The sequence below is a fragment of the Aulonocara sp. 'chitande type north' Nkhata Bay genome, linkage group LG15, assembly GCF_057382095.1.
Source record: "Aulonocara sp. 'chitande type north' Nkhata Bay isolate Kocher_YH1m ecotype deep benthic linkage group LG15, A_spYH_male_GT1.1, whole genome shotgun sequence".
In the NCBI taxonomy this organism is placed as follows: domain Eukaryota; kingdom Metazoa; phylum Chordata; class Actinopteri; order Cichliformes; family Cichlidae; genus Aulonocara; species Aulonocara sp. 'chitande type north' Nkhata Bay.
Window position 1 is genome coordinate 36,942,900 of NC_141358.1, and position 24,919 is coordinate 36,967,818.

General features: G+C 42.7%; 1 protein-coding gene across 10 annotated transcripts in view; it reads left to right on the top strand.

Moving 5' to 3' along the window:
* Positions 1-24,919, top strand: part of ptprsa (protein tyrosine phosphatase receptor type Sa) — a 241,846-nt gene that overhangs the window by 212,390 nt on the left and 4,537 nt on the right. For all 10 annotated transcript variants that reach the window (XM_086263230.1, XM_086263221.1, XM_086263226.1 and 7 more), the window contains 8 exons: positions 521-640; positions 6,664-6,818; positions 7,616-7,901; positions 11,854-12,032; positions 12,377-12,503; positions 12,628-12,753; positions 21,790-21,944; positions 24,507-24,642. In XM_086263230.1, coding sequence (XP_086119356.1) covers positions 521-640; positions 6,664-6,818; positions 7,616-7,901; positions 11,854-12,032; positions 12,377-12,503; positions 12,628-12,753; positions 21,790-21,944; positions 24,507-24,642 — 1,284 coding nt within the window. The remainder of the gene's footprint in view (positions 1-520; positions 641-6,663; positions 6,819-7,615; positions 7,902-11,853; positions 12,033-12,376; positions 12,504-12,627; positions 12,754-21,789; positions 21,945-24,506; positions 24,643-24,919) is intronic.

Genomic DNA, 24,919 nt, shown 5'->3' on the forward strand with positions numbered 1-24,919 from the left:
CTAGAAAAAATTTTAACAGTCACAACAAATCAAGGGTTTGCTCTAAAAAGTGTTTTGTTTTGTTTTGTTTTTTTCCTTAATAAACTTTTAAAAAGTGTCCAGGTTTCCGTATGAAGATTTGAAATTATAGCAGCTGTGATTATGGAAAGTCATCAAGTTCCCGAGATTTCAATTACATTCCTTGTGTTTCACATTACTGTTGAATATGTTTTGTTTTAAGAAAAAGGCAAGGAAGGAAGCAGGCTGGATTTGTGTGAGGTTGGTAAAGTTATGCAGTAAGATTGGAGTCGCTGTGACAGGCACATCTGTTCAGTGTGCATAATGTTGTTTCTCAGATGTGAATTATAGAGAAGCTGCCCCGGTGTTTCTGTCACCACTGCACTGTTTCAGTCCAAAGGAGAGCTTGCTGCGAGAGCACGCCATGATACGAATAAATGTGATTTAAAAAATGTCCTAACCGTGCCTTTTTATGTCCGTGAGGTTTTTCATGCTGTAGCTAATGCCTCTCTTTCTCTCCCAGATTAAGTGTGATCAATACTGGCCAAGTCGAGGTACAGAGACCTACGGTATGACCCAAGTGACCCTTTTGGACACGATAGAATTGGCCACTTTCTGCGTGCGCACTTTCTCTTTGCACAAGGTAAGATGGTTCCTCACATTGTTCGCCTACACACTACTATTTGTACTCCTGTCTTATGTTTGATAAACAGTACTTGTCAATTCAAAAGTGATGTGCAAACATGTCCAAGCAAATGAATTACAGCCATTATCTTAAATGGTTCAAAAAATGAATAGCAGCGTCCTCATAAATGTCTTTTCAGCAAAGAGAGTGATAGTCCAGAGGACACGCCTTGTAGAAATACAAGCACAAGGTCTGCATAAACATTGAAAATATTGGTATAAACCACATGGTATTTTTCTGCTTAAAGCGAAGATATGTACAAATAAAACCCTTTGTTTCTATTGTCCTCCCAGTCCAGCCCTTTTTACCTTGCACAGCTCTCTCGCTCTCCTCAATAGGTCATCTGTTTATGTGCATCTGCCAAATTGGAGCACTTAGGTAAAGTGAGCAGAAGAGAAACTCAATATACATAATTGGCAGACTGCTCTCATGCTTCTGTGCACGCACACACAGCCCTGCACAGATATTCAGAGCTATGCTCACTGCAAAGACTGCAATCTCAAAAACGAGGGAAAAAAAAGCGGGGAAAATATTTATTCAAATGAAAAATGATCATAACAGGATAATCTTACTTACCTAGCTTTTAAAAACAAGTTAAAAAAAAAAACATGATCGCATTGAACAGACTGTTTTGTTTTTATCAAATTTGGCAAGTAATAGCATAGTTGTCTTCAAATAACACTATATGTTTATATGCTAAAAGCAGAAGAGCTACATCAGAAGCTGCGGGACCCGTGCCTTGATACAAAGAAGCAATTTTAAATATCTTTATCGATACGTCTGAAAAGCTACTGGGGAGGTTGACAGAAAAAATGATAGTATTTGAACAAATATCCATTAACCATTATGATCTTGTTATAATAACAAATCCTGACTAAAAATAGATGTGCTTTTACCACAAATCTCCTGCTTAAAGGGGCATGAAGAGTCCATTTAGATATGTGACTCATCATATGTGATTCAATTATGACAGAGCAATGTAATGGTGTATTAATTTCCCAAATAAGATATTACTCCAGTAATCATCTGCGTTGACTTTAACAGGCAGAAAGGTTTGTTGTGTACTGTTAGTGGCAGGAACACGCGACTGTTTCATTCATATCAATATGTGAAAGGGATGCTTAAAGAAACTGTTTTTATAATCACGTTTTTGTTTTTATAATTTTATAATAGTAAAATGCTCTAAAATAAGAGGGGAGGCATAGTGTGTATTCCCTCTAATTAAGATATTTCATATGACGTATTGCAGTGCACTTTCTCCATGTGAATGAGCACATTCTCAAGACAGATTTTGCACATCCAAGCTTGCATTCATGCTTTTGCACAAATATCGGAAATGCTACATGCATAAATATGATGCCACACACAAACCAGTGTATTATTACCGCACCAGCACACATACATTACATACACCCTGTTCTCACTCGCAGCCCTATCACAGAACCTGCAAAGACAGGTTCTGTGATAGGAGCTGAACCAGCCACTGGAAGGATTAGACATTTCCAGAATTTTCCTTTTGCCAAGATTACACCAGTGTTAAGTCACTGTTGACTTTTTTTTTTTTTACCTGAATTGTCAATGGAACAATGGATGCTGAGGCAAACCAGTGACAGTAAAGATAGCAACGTATCAGCAGCCGTGGCGCTTTAAAGCTGGTTGACATTCAGGGCCATTTACATTCTGCCGCTCTCAGCCTCTATCACACCCGCCGGTGCTTTCTTCTTTTTTCTGCTCACCCTCTTCCCTCTTGCTTATACCTGAAGCCATTGCCGGGATTTCTCACTGAGCTGTTTTCACTTTGTTGAATTTGTGTGAAGAATCAGGTGGCAGAGGCACACAGACAAACACACGGCACATTCACAAAGCAGCTGCTGTGGTACATATCTATATGTATGTGTATCCTACAGTGACGCAGGATTGTGTCCGCTGATAAATTCTTGACAAAAAAAAAAAGACTTTAAAACCAGCAGCCAGGTAGCAGTCGTATTCATCCTGTCTTCCAACTCCAGAAATGGGGAATGTCCAAAAAAAAGGAAAACAAGAAGTAGGTCAGTTTGCTTTTAATTACCACACTCATTTATTCAGCAAGGAAAAATTCCCTCTGTCAGGCAAGTAGAAGCACTTCACTGAAATGCAAACAGTGCCTACATTAGAGGATCTTCTGTGAGGAGGGGGAAGCGGACAGGAAGATGCGAGGCTGATCTTTCTCTCAGTCTCTTTCTTCTTGTCCTTCACAAAATTCTTCCTCTGGATCCCAGTTTTGATGCCTCAATAGTGGATTTTATGACAGGAGCTGTCAAACGGGTGTGTAATATGAGTGTTTGCCGCTTGTATCGTGTCCCGAGTGTTCTCAGCAACAACAATGAGTACATGAGCACACGCACATCAGTGCTGATCAGCATGAAAATGATATCTACTACAACAACGAGTTCAAACTGTGTAAAATCATGATCAAAAGAAAGAAAAAGATTTCCCAAAAACTGCAAAGCCCATTTTGTAAATGAGAGCGGATTTAAACAGCTGTAAAATGTTTAAATATACGCTTATTTTATTTAATGTGATGCCAGCGACACATTTCAAAACAAAATCGTGACAGGGGCGTGTTTACCACTGGTTTGCATCACCTCTTTCTTTTTTTAACAACACTGAGCTCTCAAAACTGCAGCTCAGCCCCCAAACACAAACATGTTTTCCCATTCTTGCTTGAGAGGATGGGTTTTGAGCCTCTCAAAATGTTCTGCAATAATAAGATGTTCACAGCATGCCGCATGCGGCTCATCCACATCGAAAGGAGCGAGTTCAGGTGGTTCTGGCATCTGACAAGGATGCCTCCTGGGTGAGGTGTTTTGCCCCACCGGGATGAGGCCACGGGGCAGACCCAGGACACGCTGGAGAGATTATATCTCTCGGCTGGCCTGGGAGCACCTTGGTGGATAAGCTGGAGGAGGTGGCTGGGGAGAGGGAGGTCTTGGCTTCTCTGCTTAGGTTGCTGCCCGGATAAGCAGAAGAAGATGGATGGATGGACGGACTGCATTTCCTGTGTCCGTAATGTCCATGCGCTTTAATGAACACCCAAACCCCTTTAAAGGACATCAGTGATAAGTGATCAGAATTTCTAAGTTTATACTGTAGCTGGTTTTCAGCTTTGTCCCTTTTTAATGTATTTTGTACTGGAGACTAGAGATGGCACGATACCACTTTTTTATGTCCGATACCGATACCGATATCATAAATTTGGATATCTGCCGATACCGATATGAATCCGATATGGTGTTTTTTAATCAACAAAACTGTTTTTTAAATATCTTGCTGCATTTTGTATAAGTTCATACTCAAGTTTAAAACAACAACTACACTAAAGCTATTCTGTTATACCTGTATGCAAAAAAAAATATTTCATAGTACAGCAATACTGATCAATCTAATAAACTTAAACCTACACCATCCTCCCTATTCTGGTATTTTAAAGAGTACTTAGCATAAATATTAAGCAACCTAACTAATAGGGTTCCAACTCCCAGCAACAACAAAAATAAATAAATAAAAAATAGGGAACCACCCCTCACGCTCCACCTCATGATGCTTAATCGCCGTAATCAACCTTAATTTGATGCAGTGTGAAAAAAAAATGCACAGAAATCAATTATTTTTCAAGAAATATTAAATAGATTCAACATCTTTCTTCAACAAAATTGCAGACTGCACAGATGGTACCTTCCCAAAGGAAAAAGTAGTATAGCTTACTAGGGTATATATATTAGACTTAATAGTTACTATATACAGTAATGGACTTCTATTCATTTTGCATCAAATTAAAACTTTGGCTGTCAGATAATTATTTATTAAAAGCTAGACATTTTAAATGAGAATAAGAAAGAAAAGTATGTCTTTGTGCCCCCTTTTCCCTGTTAATGCCCTATCGGCCCCCCTGGCTAAACTTTGCTAGATCCGCCCCTGCACAGTTACCAGCGTCAGCTACGTAGAAAAAGATCCTGGTGTAGAAAGTAATATTAAATAAGTTCTAACAACAGCTGATCAAGCTTAAACGTGCTGCTGTTGTTCAGCCGCTGGTTTCCTCTTTCTGGTGCAAAGTGGGCCAAAAGCAAACTAGAGACACGGACTCGCGACAGAAAAGCCGATCAGCTGATCGTTAAGCAGTTTCATGATTGAAGTAGCAGCAAGAAGAGGCAGTCGCTCCATATATCGTTTGTTAAGCTTAACGCAGGAATGCTTTACAAACATTCAGAGATGGACTTACACACTTGCTTTACTTCTCTCGGGATAACTTTGTCGGAGATGAAATGCCAGGTTGCTAGCGAAGCTCCACATGCTATCCAGACCACCGACAGGTCCTGCATGCCACAGCCGCTCTATCAGGTGATGCATACTGCTCCGACGTGCTAACCTGAGGTGAGTTACGGTGTGTTGCAAGTTTTGTGAGGTGCTTTCGTGATATTTAATGGATCGGATTACATTTTTTATTTTTCTCTGATATCCGATCCAGTAATTTAGGTCAGTATCGGACCGATACCGATACGTAATATCGGATCGGTCCATCTCTACTGGAGACTATGAAAGCGGCACATTCTTTGCAGTATTACACTGCAATTACACTGACACTTAGTCTTGTGTTACTGAGTTATTCTTAAACTGCTAAAAAACCTACTCACAAACTCCAGTGGATGCTTCTATTAAACCCAGTTATATTTATGACCATTTTCAGGACCCTTGTTTCAACTTTTTTTGAATTTTTTCCACTTTCAGTCTTTGATATTTTGTCTCTGTGTTGTACAACTAAACTAAACTAAACTGGCATAGTGCAGAAAAGTAGACAGAGGAAAAACAGATGCCAAGCCTCGGTCTGGTTTAAATGCCTAGGAATAAAAATGAGTTTTCAAGCGGCTCTTGAAGATGTCGAGTGTTGCTGAGGTGCTCATTTCAAGGGCGCGGGCTGTTTCAAAGTTCAGGGGCATCTACAGAGAAGGCCAGGTCTCCTCTATGCTTTAATCTGCTTCACAGTAAGACCAGAAGCATCTGGTCAGCTGATCTCAATGATCATTTCAGAGAATGTGTAGTTAAAACATCCAAAAACAGGGGAAATACGAGCTCGCTTGCAGGTGCCTGTCAGGACTTGAGCTGCTGCATTTTGGTTGCAGAGGAGAACGCAGCGCCTGGCTGATTCTCAAATAAAAACTACTCCAAAAAGCAAGCCTGGGTGAAATGAAGGTATGAACTAGTTCGTCTAGGCTCTCAGTCATCCAGGTCATGGTAGTCGTAGGAGCTTGAAAAATCTTTTAGAACTAAAGAAACCTCTTGTATGAAAGGTGAAACATCCTCACACACTTGAACAAGTCCAGTGCCTTCTTTTTCAAGCATGGTTTGCCTTCTTAGCAAAAGAGAGAGAGGGCTTAGCCTTTTGCCTCGGGTAGAAGAAACTAACTGTAGCAACAGCATTTATCTGTTTATCAAATGTGTGATCCGTCCCGTGTTTTGGAGGGCCAAGACGAGTGAGGTTCAAGAGGTCCACTTCTTTGCTTCATCCACAATTTTAACTCGGTGAGACAGTCCAGCAAGGACAGGGTTTAAATGATTTCCAAATCAATACAATTTACACAGTCCCCCAGCTTTTCTATTAGATTTACTGTTGAAGCCATTGATGAGCTGCATGTGTTGAAAGCATTTCATCATAGATGATTTTAACCTAAACTATAGTGCATTTTACTCATCAAGGCTACAAAGTGCAACTTTTTATTTGACCTGAAATCCCATCTTTGTGGTAAGCAGGTGTATCCACTAAATACGTCAGTATGTCAGCTTTCTGAATGTTTTGTGGTCTCACTGTACAACATCTCTCTGTAACAGCCAAGTTGCACAAAGCAGCACCGTTATCAAGACACCATTTGGGTTTATAGACCAACAATAAAGCTACTGAATGACCCAGTGCAAACACAGTGCAACCAGCCTCTCTGTGTGTTATGCAGAATGGTTCGAGTGAGAAGCGGGAGGTTCGTCAGTTCCAGTTCACCGCCTGGCCTGACCACGGCGTACCAGAGTACCCAACCCCGTTCCTGGCCTTCCTCCGTAGGGTGAAGACTTGCAATCCGCCTGACGCTGGACCAATCATTGCTCACTGCAGGTCGGTTTGTAATTTGATTCACTTTTGTGCTTCAAAGGAACCGAGGAGTGGTTCTTGCACCAGCCGGTCTCCCAAAAATGAAGTCAAGCCCAGCATATGGAAAATCCCAGCTTCAGTAATGCAGTTGTTATTAGGTCATTGTGTGTCCGTGAGCCAACAGAATGGCAGGCTTTACCTGCGTACTTGCTATTATAGGTTACGTAAAACACTTTACACCACCGCATACTCTCTTTCCCAAATGACCTCTGTCTCTTCTATTTTCAATTGGTCACAGCAGCCTTCTCTTTAATTTGTGCTTTATTTCCCTGCTGCCATTCTCTCCACCTTTTTCTTTTTATCTCTTTCTGTCAAAAAGCCTCAAAAGTAATCCCTTCCCATCTCCTTTGCGTCTCCCATTTCACTCCTTAGCTCTTCCTCCTTTTACGTGTGGTATTTCTCAGATGGCTTATTCAAATTGAAACCTTCCTTTTTGTCAAGATAAGAAGACTTCAGTGAGTCCAAAGCACTACACAATAAAATTGAAATTTGACGGCTTGCTTCACCTAGTCTCCATCACTGTCCTCCTGTTGTTCTATTTGTCATTTTCCTTTATTGTTTATTTATTTCCTCTCTTAGCTTTCATAACATCTCTCTCTTTGCGTCTTCCTATTCAATTATGCAAAGTGTGACTTCACAACAGAGCTTACAGGACTTGCTGTATATAAAGCATTATAATGGCACAGTGAATTACACTGAAAATATTCAATGCCAAAACACAAAGTAATTTTGTATCTTTTTTTTTTTTTTTTTTACTCCAGTGCGGGCGTAGGCCGGACGGGCTGCTTCATCGTCATCGACGCCATGCTGGAGCGGATCAAGCACGAGAAGACGGTCGACATTTACGGCCATGTGACACTTATGCGATCGCAGCGGAATTACATGGTGCAGACCGAAGACCAGTACAGCTTCATTCATGACGCACTGCTGGAGGCGGTGGCCTGCGGAAACACTGAGGTGGCTGCCCGGAGCCTGTATTCTTACATCCAGAAGCTTGCACAGGTGGAGAGCGGTGAGCACGTCACTGGCATGGAGCTGGAGTTCAAGGTATAGGAAATAAACCTATAAAACCTTAATAACCTTCTGACCATTTTAAGTGCACTATGCACTGGAATTAGAGGGTTTTACACCTTGCTTTGTTGTTGTTGTTTCTTTATTAATGAGCCCTAACTACATATACCGATCAACTTTAACTTCTGCTGGGGTCAGACATGCAAATTATCAGGGAGCCTGCTTGGAGTTTTTCCTCAGAGTCACCTGCCAAGACAGTGGGAAATGACGAGCAGCCACAGATCAATGTCTACATTAACTTTCCTCTCTGTAGTCCTTATCATAACTAAATAATGAAGACGGCACCGGTATGTTTTTCTGACACCTTGTTTTAAGCCACTGTAAGCCTTTTAAATAAGCCTAGCTGCCAGCTTTATCTTCCCAGCAGTTATTCTGGATGCAAATCCAATTTCATTGCTTTTCATATTTTTCTTCATCATTATTTGCAGTGTGCTTAATTTTTGGTTTCAGTCATTGCTCTTTGCTTTGTGATAATACGTTTCTTTGTATTTTGATTTGGGGTTTTTTTGTTTTGTTTTGGTGTTTTTTCAGTGGTTCTTAACTATCAGCATCTGTGTTTCTGACAAGAAGCTGTGAAACTAAATTAGGAGACTAGGAAAGAGACAAATTGGATGGTTGCTGTCACTGCCTGAGTGGGTGGGGGGACTGAAAGAATAACATTTTAGTTGAGTGAAGATGCAGTTTATACAGTGTAGCATCACTGTAGAAGGTATATTTAAACTGCCTTATTTGAATGGCAGCTATTTGTCAGTTTTTTACGGATGCTATCCAAGTAACAGGTGACTAAAAAACAAATTTCCTTTACTTTCTTGTGCTTCACTTAAAACGTTTCATCATTTAGGTACACAATGCTATTGAGGTGTAGTATTTTTTTTTCCAGAGCTAGAAAAGAGAAATAAGAAGCCCTTTGCTGTTGGGCCACATTGTTCATTTTTGAGGATTTTGCAATAATATGCTTAGGCTAAGAAATTGGGTTTAATCTAGCAGGGGCAAGACAAAGGATTTTTTGGCTCAGAGCAGCACGGATTTTCGGTTTTAAGAAAGAAAAAATTAATGAAAAAGCAGTAGGTGAGAAAGACAGCAAAGCATAGTGTTTACGTACAGAGGGGTGACTTATTAAAGGAAAAACATAAACCCTTGAATCCTGCGATGGGGAGACTGGGCGACTGCTACAGCGGGGGGATATTAGCTGGCATCGTGTACTTTTTCCTTTATACAGCCGTTGCAATTCGTCACAGCCACCGGGCATCAATCTAGCTGACCATCTATGAGACATCGTGGCATATTAGAAAGTGCTCTCCATCACCACCATCAAACATCACATATCTTTTGGAAGAATGCTACTTGTAGAGTCACTGCCAGTTAATTGAGTTGGGGGGCTTATCCTATAATTTGTCACCCGTCCATAAAGTAAAGTCACCTCAACTTTGGCACACCAGTTAGCATCTGCTGACCTTGGATTACGCACACAGATTCTTGAATCATTCGTCATCGCTTTTCATCAACGCAGCCTCCCTACCAAGAAACAACAACAGTGCCAGTGCGATTAGTCTTTTTTTGGGGGGTGTCTTCTCACTGGTGCACAACAGTGACGGAAACTCCACTGCCATCTGTATCGGGAAATAATGCTGAGCTGGCATCAGGAGTCGAACGGGGATTAATAACATCCACCCTGCTGTCAGTACAGAGGGGGTAGGCGTGTGAGAAAAGGGGTGGTTGAGCTAAGTAATTAATACTTGATGATGACAAATGGAGGTGGAAGGTGAGGCAAGCGGAGGGAGGAACGTTTGGCTAATGAACAAAGGGACGAGTGTATACTAAGTTGGCAGTAAGGAAGTGATTTGACAGAATACTGCACTATAGGCGAGAGTGGGAGGGCACTGTCATTCTCAGGTAGGATACATAGTCACGCAGAGTTAAGCCATAACTGTTGGGAATCCCTGAAGAAAATTTTGTCATGAAGTAGTCAGACAAAAATGCTTTCTTGCTCACAGTATGTGCATTTTTATGGAGATTTATGCACATAGCATGCTTGTAGAACGTATTTTGCAACAGTATGTGGATTACAACATACACACACAACAAAATGCTACTGAGCTGCTGGGATAAATTTCAATTTAAATAGAAGCAAGTATGAGTTGGGATTCAGCTGTTTAAATTGGGATCCAAGTCCAAACAAAAATACAAAAATCTTCTCGAGTTATATAGAAACAGTTATATACATATACAAAACTCTCACAAGGCTTTGCATGGCAATGCATAATTAATAATTAAAGAAGTACACAATTGGAAAGATAGTATTTACTAGAAATAAACCGAAAACCTATGATCTAATAGATAGTAAATGTACTAAAAAGAATAAATATGTGTAAATCTGTAGTGATATTCAGAATACTTTACTATAGATTTATAGAAATGCCAGATGGTATTTAATATTCTCAGACCCTTGTATTTTCTATTACAGGGTTCTGACTTCCCACTTAGATTTGGTTATGTCCAGGGAAGCCTACTGGGGATGGTCCTACTGCGTTTTTGGTCACAGTGCTTCTTTAAGCTCTAGTTTCTGATACATAACCAAATATATGTTTCGGTGCAACATGCCAAATGGAATGAAAACTGACCAGATATGCTGTACTATAAATGGGAAGGAGCTAGTATGAGGTGAAGAGATTGAGGCTGCCAGGTCTGGCGCAGTTCCCTTCACCCTCTGTGGTGTAGCTGAGGGCCTCTTTAGCACTGCCAGGCCACCTTAAGCCTTTCCAGGTGCCTCTGTGAAACACAGATCAAAAGCAAGACAGTAGCAAGGGATAAAGGCATGGGAGGAGGAGGAGGCAAACACTGGATGGACTCCAAGAAGCCACTGATAGAGAGCTGCTGGTGCTATACGAGGGGGGAAAGAGAAAGAGAGACCGAGAATACTCTAATTGGAAGAGAAAATGGAAAGTTAGACCTGGTTTGCGCACACATAAAAGCATGAACACACTGACTTTTTGTATTTTTGGGAGCTGGAAAATCTAGAAAATATATTCACATCCCGCCTTCTTTTTCACCGGGGTCAGTTGCAGCTCATCTCTTGTCTCGTTCTCATTTCTTGTGATGCTGCTGGTGTTTTCAGCGCGCCGTGCGTTCTGTCTGAAAGGGGTCCTAAACCATCTGACAAGGGTATCTTCTATTTGCTTGCTAACGAGCAAGAACACACACACACATATTCTTTATTGAGACGTCGAAGCCAAAAGGAGGAGATCATAGGACTTGCTGACCCACAAACTCGCGCTGAGATCCTTATGACGGTGATGATGTAGCAGTACGGCATTTTCATTTTGATCATTATGCAGCGTGCGTGTGTGTTTGTCTTTCTGAGCATCCCTATGTGAGTCTATGTTTTATGCACACTGCCATTATCAAAGCTGCGACTGACCCACTTTTAGGCAAGTTTTCTGTTTCATACAGGCTTGATCCAGAGGCTTGTTAGTCTGGGTGTGTAACGTATTTTCCGTCATTTTATCTGACCCTCCAGGACCTCACAAGTTGCAAACGGGAATAAAGTTTTGAATTGCTTTCTGATAAATATATTCCTGATAAACAATGTCCTTTGAAGCTGTGGCATCGTGGGTGACAGATCAGATTAGATTAGGTCTTCTTTATTACTTTCTGCAATTGATATTCTCCACTTTCTAGCTATCTTGCACCTGTCTTCTTCATCCTCTCCTGCTCTTCCTTTTTCTTTTACTTCTTTCCTCTGCAGTGCTATCTTCTCACATTTCTCTGCTTTTAATCTTTATTCTCCTCCTCTGCATCATTCATTGCAGTCTTACTAAATGTCTCTTTTTTTTTTAACACTATACTATATTTTTACCTTAGTCTGTACTGTTATTGTTATTGCTTATCTTCTGGTATGTTAAACTATCCCTTTGTCTTCCCCCAACAGCGTTTGGCCAACTCCAAAGCCCACACGTCGCGCTTCATCAGTGCCAACCTTCCCTGCAACAAGTTCAAAAATCGGCTGGTTAACATCATGCCCTACGAGACCACTCGTGTTTGCCTGCAGCCAATCAGAGGCCTGGAAGGATCTGACTACATCAATGCCAGCTTTATTGATGGATACAGGTAGGAAGAGTTGAGATGGCAGAAAAGCACGCCAGCATGAGTGAAGTAACTGCTTATTTATTCATGTGTTTATTTCTACTGCAAAGAAACATCTTGATTGATCAGAGACATATATTACATGGAATAAAGAAAATGAGAGAAATATTCATTCTATTTTTGTATTTTTTCCTCATAGCAGTCATGTAATCGTGTGTATTATTATGTAAAAGCAATCATCAAGTTTACTTATCGTCCACAAGTTTGTGTCATACGGTTGATTTTGTTTTTCCCCCTCTGAATTTGCATCAGTGGTGTTTACAGTTAATTACTCAAGTAAACATGGTGTGACTTTACTGTTTAAACAGGCAACAGAAAGCCTACATTGCCACGCAGGGCCCTCTGGCGGAGACTACAGAAGACTTCTGGAGAATGCTCTGGGAGAACAACTCCACTATTGTAGTCATGTTGACCAAACTTAGAGAGATGGGACGGGTACGACGCTGATTTATGTTATTTATCTGTCTCTTTTTGCTTAAAAATTAAAATAATTTAAAATCAAAATGTAAAACGCCATAAAAAATTCCACTAAAAATCATCACTATTTTTTTTCAAACAGGAAAAATGTCACCAGTACTGGCCTGCAGAGCGCTCTGCCAGGTATCAGTACTTTGTGGTAGACCCCATGGCAGAGTATAACATGCCTCAGTACATCCTCCGAGAGTTCAAGGTCACAGACGCCAGGGTAAGAGGGGGTCCTTTGGCGGTTTGGGAGGGTTAAATAGGGCACAAGATGTGAAATTTTCCAATGAATGGAAAATATATAAATACAATACATTACACCCTTGAAAAGCCTACATAAACACAGAGCCTGTACATGTTTCCACACTGTAGCCTACATGTTGTATTTTTTCTGTTCAGCGGCTTTTGTTGTTGACGCTGGGGCGTAAATCTGAAATCTGCCCATCACACCTTAAAAGAAAACTTTGTACTAAATTGCTGTCAGCATTCAATAGATATTCAGCTGCAGTTTCTTTGTATCAAAGCGCAAGAGGGACTTTTTCCAGTCTTCTTCTTTATGCTTTTGTTCATCAGAAGTTGTGCGCCAATGACGCATTTTTAGCCTCCTCAAAAGACTAAAAGTATAAGAGTAAAAAAAAAAAAGATGTTATAATTTGGACAGATGCGCCATCAACAACTCACTGAGGTGTTGGAAATGTCGAAGATTAAGCAAGTTGAGTAAAACTAGGCCACGTAAACAGAAAAACATCGCAGTCTCGTCATATTTATCTCAAAAACCTTCCTTAAAAGAGTTTTTTTCTGTTTCTATTGTGAGATAGATTTCCATACAGTGTTTCACTACTGAACTGACTTTTCTCACCCTGAACTGTTAAGAAGCTACTCTGCTCTTTTGTAGTTATCTCTTTACCTCCGATAACATTTCTTTTTTGGTCAAATTAGGTCAGACAGTTCAAAGGAGCAACAGTAGAAATCTAGCAGAGAGATGAAAATCTCCCGTCTCGGCTGATATACCCACTGATTTTCCCAGGCATCATCCTGTTGGTATTAAAGCAATTAAGGCGCACACATGCACTCATGAAAAGGCTCATGCCGATCTCCTTTCCTCTGTATATTTCTATTAGTTCATGCGCATAAGTTCAGATATCATCTTCCAAAGGCTCTGATAGATTAAACACACTAGCCGGGCCTGCTTTTTCTAATTCTTCATCCCATATTTAGTGAGTGGAACAAAACTGTAGAGGTTATCGCTGTGAGTGTGACGTTGTTCGTGCACAGTTTCGGTAAGATTGACCCAGTCGTTTCGGAGTAGCTTGAATACACACAGAAACATATGCAGTGTTGGGAAGGTTACTTTTAAAATGTATTCCGTTACAGAATACAGAATACATGCCCCAAAATGTATTCTGTAACGTATTCCGTTACGTTACTCAATGAGAGTAACGTATTCTGAATACTTTGGATTACTTAATATATTATCGTGCTTTTTACAACAACGTGAATGTACTATTGCTGTGTGATTTATTACTATTACTGAAGGTCCGCGACTCCGAACTGTAGTAAAGGGACCTCTGACTAATACGGCGGGGTCCCTGTCGGCTCATAGCCGAAAAATAGCTTTACTTTGTTGTGTGGGTCAATTTTTCTTGCGAGAGACAGAGAGAGGCGTTGAAAGACTGCTCCAACGGAACTTATTGTTTTCGGAGGAAAACACGAACACGGTGTACAGTCGAGTCTTAATAGCTTACTTACAGCTGGGCTCATCAGGCACTCTTCTTGGCTGCAGTGGTTATTATTATATTTACATGTTTCCAGCTCCCGTTTTTCCTCGACGACAACTCGTACCTTTCCACTCGCCTTTTTCTCCCTCCTCGCGCTCACAGACCCATAACGTGTATGGCAGTGCATTCTCCCTGCAGCACGGACTATACTGCCCATGATGCTACATTCTTTAGAGCTATGCTTGTAGCATTCTGCCTGTTAGCTTAGCACAACAACAACAACAAAAAGGCGCTCTCTCACCCAGGAAACACACAGTCGCAGAAAGAGAGAGAGAGCGTCGCCCTGTAACCATGGCAACCGTAACGCTGCCACCTGGAACAACAGAACGTAGCTGTCAAACAAAACCCAAACAGTCCTGACCCGCGACAAAATGAAACAGGAAAGTACCGCAGTGTAATCCATTTATTTCAACAAAGTAACTGTATTCTGAATACCACCTTTTTAAACGGTAACTGTAACGGAATACAGTTACTCATATTTTGTATTCTAAATACGTAACGGCGGTACATGTATTCCGTTACTCCCCAACACTGTACATATGCATACATGCGCTACCATCGTTTTAGTAAGAAGATATGAATGCATATAAAGTATGAGATTGCTCTAACGTGCATGCAAACACGATGCCCCGAGGTCTGGTCAGTGCTGCTTTTCTTTTCGAGGATTGTCCAAGGGGACTCAATCATCAAAGCAAACAGTGTTAGCAAACAGGCAGTCAAAGCTTATCACACAGTTAAGAAAACAAAGCGGAGAGATGGAGCAGGTGATAGTCCGGTCTGTGCTTTCAGGCCGCGCGTGTGCGTCGATCTTGCTGATTGTGTATGCACTTAAAAGTGTCTGTGACCTGGGCTTACCCTGCTATTGCACAGATCACATGTACATGTTTGTCTGTTTTGTATATGTATGACTGTGTGTGTGTGTGCACACAGCTGTGTGTGTTTCTCTCGCATGCCTCTGCGCAGTAATAGCATAGACTCCACGCTTCAACACTCACATCTAGCGAGCCAGTCACGTATTTAATCACACAATTTGACACGGCGCGTGGGCCCTCAGGTTGTGTGTTAAATTTTGCTCCCCACCCCCCCCACCCCCCCTTCTTTCTTTCGCGTGCTTAGTTTATTGTGTTGTTGTCTTTGCCCCTCTTTCATTTTTAATCCCCCTGCTGAGGCTAAATGTTTTTGAGATGGAAAAACAAAGGCAACACAAGAAAGAAAACATGCAATGCGTCATAAAACAGGGAAAGAGACATGAGGTGTTTTACAAAGAGAGCTGGTATACGGGGCCTAACTTATTAGATTCTAAATCACTGTATTTGTCAAGCACAATAAATGTACAAGAGTACCCCTTGGCAGCAGCGATGCAGACTCACATCAGCAGCACGTATAGTCCCATGTGACAATAGGCAGATTATTTAAATCCTTTGACATATAGTAACAACGTAAAGTATATATGTTCAGCATAGAGTCACCGTCTGAACGGGGGGATGGTTAGCTCTTGGCAAAAATCAGAATAAATCAGTAAGAATGTAAGACAGCTCCCATCCATGATGGTTAGAGACCCTCAGGTACTTGTTTACTTCAACACATTTGACATTTACCATGAATTCTGCTCAGTATGATTTTTGTCATTTATGACATGAAGCATGTTGCATGTCTTCATTGCATCTTGTTCTTTACATACACCATACTGCAGTTTCTTCAACAATATTGGGGAAAATTTCAATAATGTCTTTAAAAGTGAAAATGCTATTTTCATATATATATATATATATATATATATATATATATATATAGCAGCTGGATAGCGTAGTGGTTAAACTACACGCCTTTGGAACAGAGGATCGCAAGTTTGATTCCTGCCTGGGGCGTCTGTATCCAGTAAGGGTCCTAAGGCTAGACCCCCTATGCTAAGCAAGCCTACCGCAGACATGAGCGAGACAGATAAATATGAAGGCATGCCGGCTCGGACGTCGCCCGGATCAACAAGGTCCGCGTCAGGTGTTGAGGAACCAGGGCACCCTGACGGAAAGTGGGCTACTGGAACAAGAAGGCATCGGTGGGCAAGGGACGAAAACAGGGCGTTGTTGGAATGCTACTACGCAAGTAACCCCGGCGGAAGGGGCTACATGAATAGGATGAGGGACCTATGGATTCTTCGATACCCAACATCCACAATGACGGCGAAACAACTAGTAGCTCAGTGTTCCAACATTCGAAAGAAGGGACTGCTCTCACAGCTAGAGATTGACGAGGTACAACACAAATGCTACGGCAAGGAGGAGTCAGGACGCCAGGTCAGGGGGGAGATATCATCACCCCCACCCGAGATTGGGTACATAGCCCCAAGTGCGATAGGAGAAGGATCGTTGAGTGCGAGAGGAGCTGACCTGAAAAATAGGATCATGGCCAAGCTTGAAACCTGGATCCCCCGTAGCCGGTTACCAAGATTACGTGAAGTACCCTCAGAAGGTCTGCTAGATGATGTTAATGCAGCACTACGGGCAATACCTACAACCACGATTACCGACACTAACAAGCTGATCTACAATACGGCAGCAGTGATCAGTGAGATGCTTGGCTACAAGTTGAACAGCCACAAGGGGCAGTACCCTCCATGGAGAAGGAGGCTAGAGGGCAAGATCAAAGTAGCACGGAGGGAGGTTAGCCAACTAACGGAGTTGCAGAAAGGTGCGACAAATAAGGTGCCTAAGAAATACAGCAAGCTGTCCATACCTGAGGCCTTGGAAACTGCCAAGCAAAGACTCACAGCCTTGGCCAGCCGCTTGAGGAGGTACACCAGAGAGATAGAAGGCAGGAGAATAAACCAGCTGTTCTCCACAGAACCAGCAAAGGTGTACTCTCAGTGGCAAGGGAACAATAAGAGAACAGCACCACCAAGGCTGGAGACGGAGCAATACTGGAAGAGCATATGGGAGAAGGATGCAACCCATAACGGCAATGCTCAGTGGCTAGTGGATCTGAGGGCAGACCACAGCGACCTCCCTGAACAGGGTCCAGTAACCATCACAGTGGCAGATATCCAAGAAAGGGTCTCCAGTATGAAGAGTTGGACAGCACCAGGGCCCGACATGGTTCACGCCTACTGGCTGAAGAAGCTGACTGCACTCCACGAGCGTCTGGCAGCACAAATGAACCAGCTGCTAGTTAACGAGAGACACCCGGAATGGCTAACTGAAGGCCGGACGGTCCTGATCCCCAAGGACCCCAAGAAGGGACCGGTCCCCTCCAACTACCGACCAATAACCTGCCTCAGTACTACATGGAAGCTCCTGTCAGGCATCATATCGGCTAAGATGAACAGGCACATGGGTCAATACATGAGCGGGACACAGAAAGGAATTGGCAAGAATACCAGAGGTGCAAAACACCAGCTACTGGTAGACAGAACAATCAGCCGAGACTGCAAGACCAGACTGACCAACCTGTGCACTGCCTGGATTGATTACAAGAAGGCCTATGACTCAATGCCCCACAGCTGGATACTGGAATGCCTAGAATTGTACAAGATCAATGGGACCCTAAGAGCCTTCATCAGGAACTCAATGGGGATGTGGCGTACAACACTAGAGGCCAACTCCAAGCCCATAGCACAAGTTACCATCAAGTGCGGGATCTACCAAGGAGATGCTCTGTCCCCACTGCTGTTCTGCATAGGCCTGAACCCCCTCAGTGAGATCATTAACAAGACTGGCTACGGATACCGACTACGGAACGGAGCAGTTGTCAGCCACCTCCTGTACATGGATGACATCAAGCTGTATGCCAAGAGTGAACGAGACATCGATTCACTGATCCACACTACCAGGCTATACAGCAATGACATTGGAATGTCGTTCGGACTGGAGAAGTGTAGTCGGATGGTAACAAAGAGAGGGAAGGTAGTCAGAACTGAGGGGATTGAACTACCAGAAGGCAACATTGCAGACATAGAGGACAGTTACAAGTACCTGGGGATCCCGCAGGCAAATGGGAACCATGAAGAGGCCGCTAGAAAGGCTGCAACCACCAAGTACCTGCAGAGGGTCAGGCAAGTCCTGAGGAGTCAGCTGAATGGTAAGAACAAGATCCGGGCCATCAACACGTACGCCCTGCCCGTGATCAGGTACCCTGCTGGGGTACTAGGCTGGCCAAAGGAGGAGATAGAAGCCACTGACATAAAGACAAGAAAGCTCCTTACCATGCATGGAGGGTTTCACCCCAAGTCCAGCACCCTGAGGCTGTACGCTAAGCGGAAGGAAGGGGGCCGGGGACTGGTGAGTGTCAGCACCACAGTCCAGGATGAGACAAGGAACATCCAAGAATACATTGGGAAGATGGCCCCAACTGACCGAGTGCTCAGTGAATACCTCAGGCAGCAGAAACCCAAGAAAGAGGAGGGAGACGAGGAACCATCATGGAAGGACAGGCCCCTGCACGGTATGTACCACCGGCAGATAGAGGAGGTGGCTGATATCCAGAAATCCTACCAGTGGCTGGACAAAGCTGGACTGAAAGACAGCACAGAGGCACTAATCATGGCAGCACAAGAACAAGCTCTGAGTACAAGATCCATAGAGGCTGGGGTCTATCACACCAGGCAAGACCCCAGGTGCAGGCTGTGTAAAGATGCCCCAGAGACAATCCAGCACATAACAGCAGGGTGCAAGATGCTAGCAGGCAAGGCATACATGGAACGCCATAACCAAGTGGCCGGCATAGTGTACAGGAACATCTGTGCCGAGTATAACCTAGAAGTCCCGAGGTCAAAATGGGAGATGCCCCCAAGGGTGGTGGAGAATGACCGAGCTAAGATCCTGTGGGACTTCCAGATACAGACGGACAAAATGGTGGTGGCTAACCAACCGGACATAGTGGTGGTAGACAAACAGAAGAAGATGGCCGTAGTGATCGATGTAGCGGTTCCGAATGACAGCAATATCAGGAAGAAGGAACACGAGAAGCTGGAGAAATACCAAGGGCTCAGAGAAGAGCTCGAGAGGATGTGGAGGGTGAAGGTAACGGTGGTCCCCGTGGTAATCGGAGCACTAGGTGCGGTGACTCCCAAGCTAGGCGAGTGGCTCCAGCAGATCCCGGGAATAACATCGGAGATCTCTGTCCAGAAGAGCGCAGTCCTGGAAACAGCTAAGATACTGCGCAGGACCCTCAAGCTCCCAGGCCTCTGGTAGAGGACCCGAGCTTGAAGGATAAACCGCCCGCAGGGGCGCGCTGGGTGTTTTATATATATATATAAACCGAATTAGCATTTTTATACCCCAAATTTGAGTGGACTTTGCTGAGACATCAGAAATTAATCAGGCATTTTTCTGCAAGTAAATAATTTGCCATCTTTATCAAAAAATAATAATGTTTTTTATTATTTTTCAGCTTTTTTTTTTTTAATCAGTAAATTTAAAATTGGTGGATAACATAATTAGATTTTAGCATAAAAAAAACAATGATTACTGGTGGATTAACCATTACAGAAACATACAAATGATTTTGTAATTACCAATAAGGTTAATTTAGGGCAGCTGTGGTATAAAGCTTACACTGGGTGGTGACCTAATAAACTGGTTAAACACTGTACATGTGCACTGACTGTTAGCTTGAAGCTAACTACTGACTGACACTTTTAATTTACTCAGATGAAGATGTTATTGCAATGTTATTCTTTTCCCCAATAACATAATTGAGAATTTGTCTCTTTTAACATTTGTAACAAACTTCAAATGTCAAATTTACTCCAAACAAATTTTAGAATCAAATATCGTTAGCAGCTAATAGCAGGATTTTCAAAAACAATAAATTGTTTACTTGCCAACTGAGTACTCAACCAGTTGTGCTTCCGCCATGTGTGTGAAAAAATCTATAGAGAATGTGCGAGAATGACACTTCATATCCAAGCTGAGGTCTGCTGTGCTGAGAAGTGAGAAACAACTGGAGAAATGAACACCTGGTTGTCTTAATTACTGGTGGCATCAAGCGGAGAGCTTGTCTCTGCGAAAATGCTCGTCTGCTCACCGGCTTTCTCGAGCAATGTGCTGTCTCTGAGACAACATCAAAAGAAGTTTCTTTACAAGGACACGACTATCGACTGTGCATTCTCAGAGTGGATAATCAACTCTCTCATAATAAAGCAGATCCTGTCCGTTCTCCTCCTGCGATGCCACTTCATTGGATAAAAAAACTATTCAAATGCGTTTGTTTGCACTGCAGTTGAAGCAAATGTAGTTGCCTCACCATTACAACAAGGTTGTAAGAATCAATAAAAGATTAAGTTGTCAAGGTTGACATTTTTCGAACATGCACGTCATTGTGTCAGGGTTTTTGTTTCCAATTTTCATCCTCCAATCCCGCCTTCTTTTCCATAAGTCCTTCTTACTTCTTACATCCCTCCTCCCTCCCTCTCCGTGCTCATCCATCACGTTGCTCTATTGATCGCATCTCAGGATTATCTTATTCAACTTGGTGTCTAGGAGAAGACGCTTGTCATGGCAGATGCACTATTGATTAGCTATAACTAGGACCTTTTTGTGACACACACACACGACTGCGCGCTGTGAACACAATAGGGAAGAAAATGGAAACAGTTGGGTTTGAGTAAGAGAGGACACACTGTCCCTATGTTGTGAGCAGTATGTGTGTCACTGTATCAGCAGGTTTAGTCTTATACAGAAAAAAAGTGCATATTTAATTAGTGCGAAGGCGTTTTTTGCTTTCAGTTTGTCCTCTGTGTGGATGTACATAACTTTGTCCTTTTTTCTCAAGAATGCAATATCTCAGAAATGCCTTAAGGGATTTTCTTCAAGTTTGTCTTTAATGTTCACCAGGACCCAAGGTCACTGTGACCTCTCTCAGCCATAGCTTAAGAATTCATACGCTAATAATGACAACATTTCAAGCTGCTGTCTAATAGAATAAAATGATAAAATGATGACATTTTATATCCAAAAAGGTCACAATTTTACTCCAGTATCAAAATGTTCTGCAAAAACACTTTTCTAGCCATTATTCAGCACAATAACTCAAAAAGAGAGAGAAGGGGAGATTGTAACCATATTTCACATTTGGTTCCCTGCTGGATTGGTCACACTGATTATGGATGCCCGTCTTAAACTTTTAGTTCTGTCAGAATCACTTTTCTCAGCCACACGTGTGAACAAATGTTCTTGCATTTATCTCTTATTGAACCTACGCGACAAGAGAACGACAAAAACAAGGCTTTACAAATTCAAGTCAAATCGATTTCAATCTCTAGCAAGTGACAACCTTTGTCTAGACCCTCAATTCAGATGGAGAGACAAAGCAGAAACATGCTTGCATACAACCAACAGGGGATCCTTCTATTAGTAGTGCATTTATTCTGCATAGAGTTGGTGGAAGGATACTGATACTGTGGAATTGTTGGTGGGAACTGTCGCCATTTAAGATAACCTTAAATGTATCTTTGCTACTCACCTCATTTTCTCTCTGTTTTGCAGGATGGCCAATCCAGAACAGTAAGGCAGTTCCAGTTTACTGATTGGCCAGAGCAAGGCGTGCCCAAATCGGGGGAAGGATTCATTGATTTTATTGGCCAGGTGCATAAAACCAAGGAGCAATTTGGGCAGGATGGCCCAATCTCTGTCCACTGCAGGTAATGTTGTCATGTGCATTATATGGCTTGTATATTTTATTTTATATTAATAATTGTTTTCCTAAAAGGAGATGAGTTGTCGCCTGCTTTGCCTCAAACCGGTCTCTAAAGACATTCTTCTCTTCTTGAAAGCGATATAAGTCTCAAGACGAGATTAAATCTCTTCTTAAGATGGTTATTGTTTTGCAGCAGAGCTCCTCCTAAGGCGCAGCTCTAACAACATCCCTCTTCTCCTCTTTGCCAAGCGCAGTGCACTACCTCAGCACCTCCACGGGCCCTTCTCTTTCATAATTGATAAGCCTCAGATGTGGCTTGGCATTTGCAAGGAGAAGACATATGAAATGATACAGCCATTCTTTTGGGGGTTTTACGATCACTGCGTGGTGCATTTTTATCACCTCCGGTGTAGTTTCCAAGGTAACTTTCACCATTAACTCGAGATGCTGTATTACAGGTAGTAATTGATATTTGGTAGTGGTCACCAGCAGAACGTCAGATTATTAATATTCATAACCCTGAGTGGGATCCGTCTGAATGACTTGTTATTCTCAGTAGCCAAATGAGGACAATCTTCACAGCTTTGGTTCTGTATACGCTGCGAGACAAGCAAAGACGGAATGTATGTCTCGTATATGATCTCCGACACACTTTTTTTAAACGTTTGATTGGCATTCAGCTCCAAGGATACAAATGGGCGAACACTAATAATTCCCTTGCTGTCTCTTAAAAATACTTTACCTTTGGAGCAGAATAGGTGTCACTTTTGCGCCACATTTCTACTGCAGAGGCGCCATGACATCATCGAATGTAGCATAACGTCCTTTGGATTAAAAAGCAATGATGTCACCAGCCATCAAATGACCCTCTGGGAGTTGTCTCGGACTTGTGTCAGGCTAGCACCACTAAGACTGAGTTATTCTACCCCTCTGTGAAGCCTTTATGGGAGTGCTGTCCTTAAAGTGAAAGGCCTGGTTATTGCAGGACTGGAGTAATGCACAAGAAAGCAGACAGAGGCTGCATTTAGCGCCTAAATAAGTGATGCATCTCATCAAATGCGGTCCTGATTTTGAGGCGTGCGCGCGAGTAAACACAGCAAAGTGTTTTATGTCATTAGAGTTCGATGATATTAATCAGGGAATCATTTTGCACCGATGTGTATCTCGAGTAGTTGAGTAGTAATAGTTGTTGGCTGCATTATCTGTCGGGACTCTAGCTACCTCCTTTCCCATCTAATCATTGTAGCCCTCTCAACTTTCTCCATCCCTCCTCCTTCAGGCTTAGTCGTTTCCGAGAGTAGAGCTTATAGCTTCCTTTTCTCTTACTCTTTCGTCTTCTGTCACCCGCCTACCCCGTTCGTCAACTGCCTGTCTGTTTCTTAATCCTCGCTCTCTCTCGCTTCCTCTCGGCCCATCCATTCTCCTGCACCTCTTTTCTTTTATTCTTCTCCCTTCCTCCTCGGCGTCTATCTAATAGACCCACATGCTTTTTGTCATTAATTGCCTGATTACTTCCTGTGAATGGGGACACCAAATCCTCTCAGTCTGCAGTGGCTCGGCGAGCCTTCAGATTTGGAGAGTCGATCTTCCTGGGGAGTGGGAGAGGTTGAAAGAGAGTGAGAGAGAAAGAGAGAGAGGGGGAGCTCTGAGTGAGTTTAAGAGCCCATGTGACAGTCTGTGACTGACTCCCATGAAGAGGCTTTGGGTGGGCTGAGAGATACTGCAGTGTGGGGGTGATTAGGCTCCTGTTTCTTTTTTCATTTAATGGCGTCAAACAATACCAAGTCATCTTTTGTCTCAAGTGCGCCGTTTTCCTCCAGCAGACACACGCAAACTTGTCAACAAACTCACGCACAAGTCAAAAAAGTGTCTCCCAGCAGCCGTCACTTCCACTCTCCATTCAGACAAAATAGCATCAGAGGCTGGAAGAAGCCCAAATAAATCTGTTGTCATATCAATTATTGTTCCATTGGTGAAGTGGAAGTCATTTCACAGCAAAGCAGCTTAGAGAGGCAGCTCTCAAGTATTTCAGGATCTGAGTTAAGACTCGGGCTGTATTTCTGGAGAGCAGCAGAAGGCTGAGTTTTTCGACACATGGGAGGAGGGACTTAATGAGACAAAATGTTTGCTTGGTCGCTTGTGTGCGACTTGAAATGTGCGCCTATGTGTCCTTGGGCTTGTGTGTGTGTGTGTGTGTGTGTGTGTGTGTGTGTGTGTGTGTGTGTGTGTGTGTGTGTGTGTGTGTGTGTGTGTGTTAGACAAGAATGTGGCCACAATATGTAAGTGGATTCACGAGGTTCTCACATGCAAATTGCCTCCTTTGCTAGTGTCACTGGTGTTTTATCGTGGAGCAGAATGTCCAGCTGTGGAAGTTTGCTTCCTCTAAGTGGTTAGAGCTTCCAGTGTGCAAAGTATTTTTAGATCTTTGCAGTCACTGTCCCCCACAAAATGCTGCATGCGACACGAAAGAAAGGCGCAATTTACAAAGGCACCATTCACTCGCTGTGTGCACAGGGCGTGCTTTACATCTTTCTGAATACACTTTTTTCTCTTTTTGTGTTTGCAGTGCTGGCGTGGGCAGGACCGGAGTCTTTATCACCCTTAGCATCGTCCTGGAAAGGATGCGTTATGAAGGTGTGGTTGATATCTTCCAAACGGTGAAGATGCTCCGAACACAGAGGCCAGCTATGGTCCAAACTGAGGTGAGAAATCACAGAGTCACACACAATAACATACACTGCTCCTTATTTGGATAGACTTATGGAATTTTAAAAGACCACCAATAAGTTAGCAACGCTCTATTAAACCACTTTTGGGTGGGTGTCTTCACCCCCATAAGGTCTATTATTGGTTTTCTGGTCTTCCTGTGTGAAAATGGGTAAATGCAAAATCAAGTTTTTGTATTTAGCAAAAGATTTTTGCTCATGCCAATCTAGGCTTTCTACTTAGGTATAGGATCTATAGAATGATCTTGTCAGG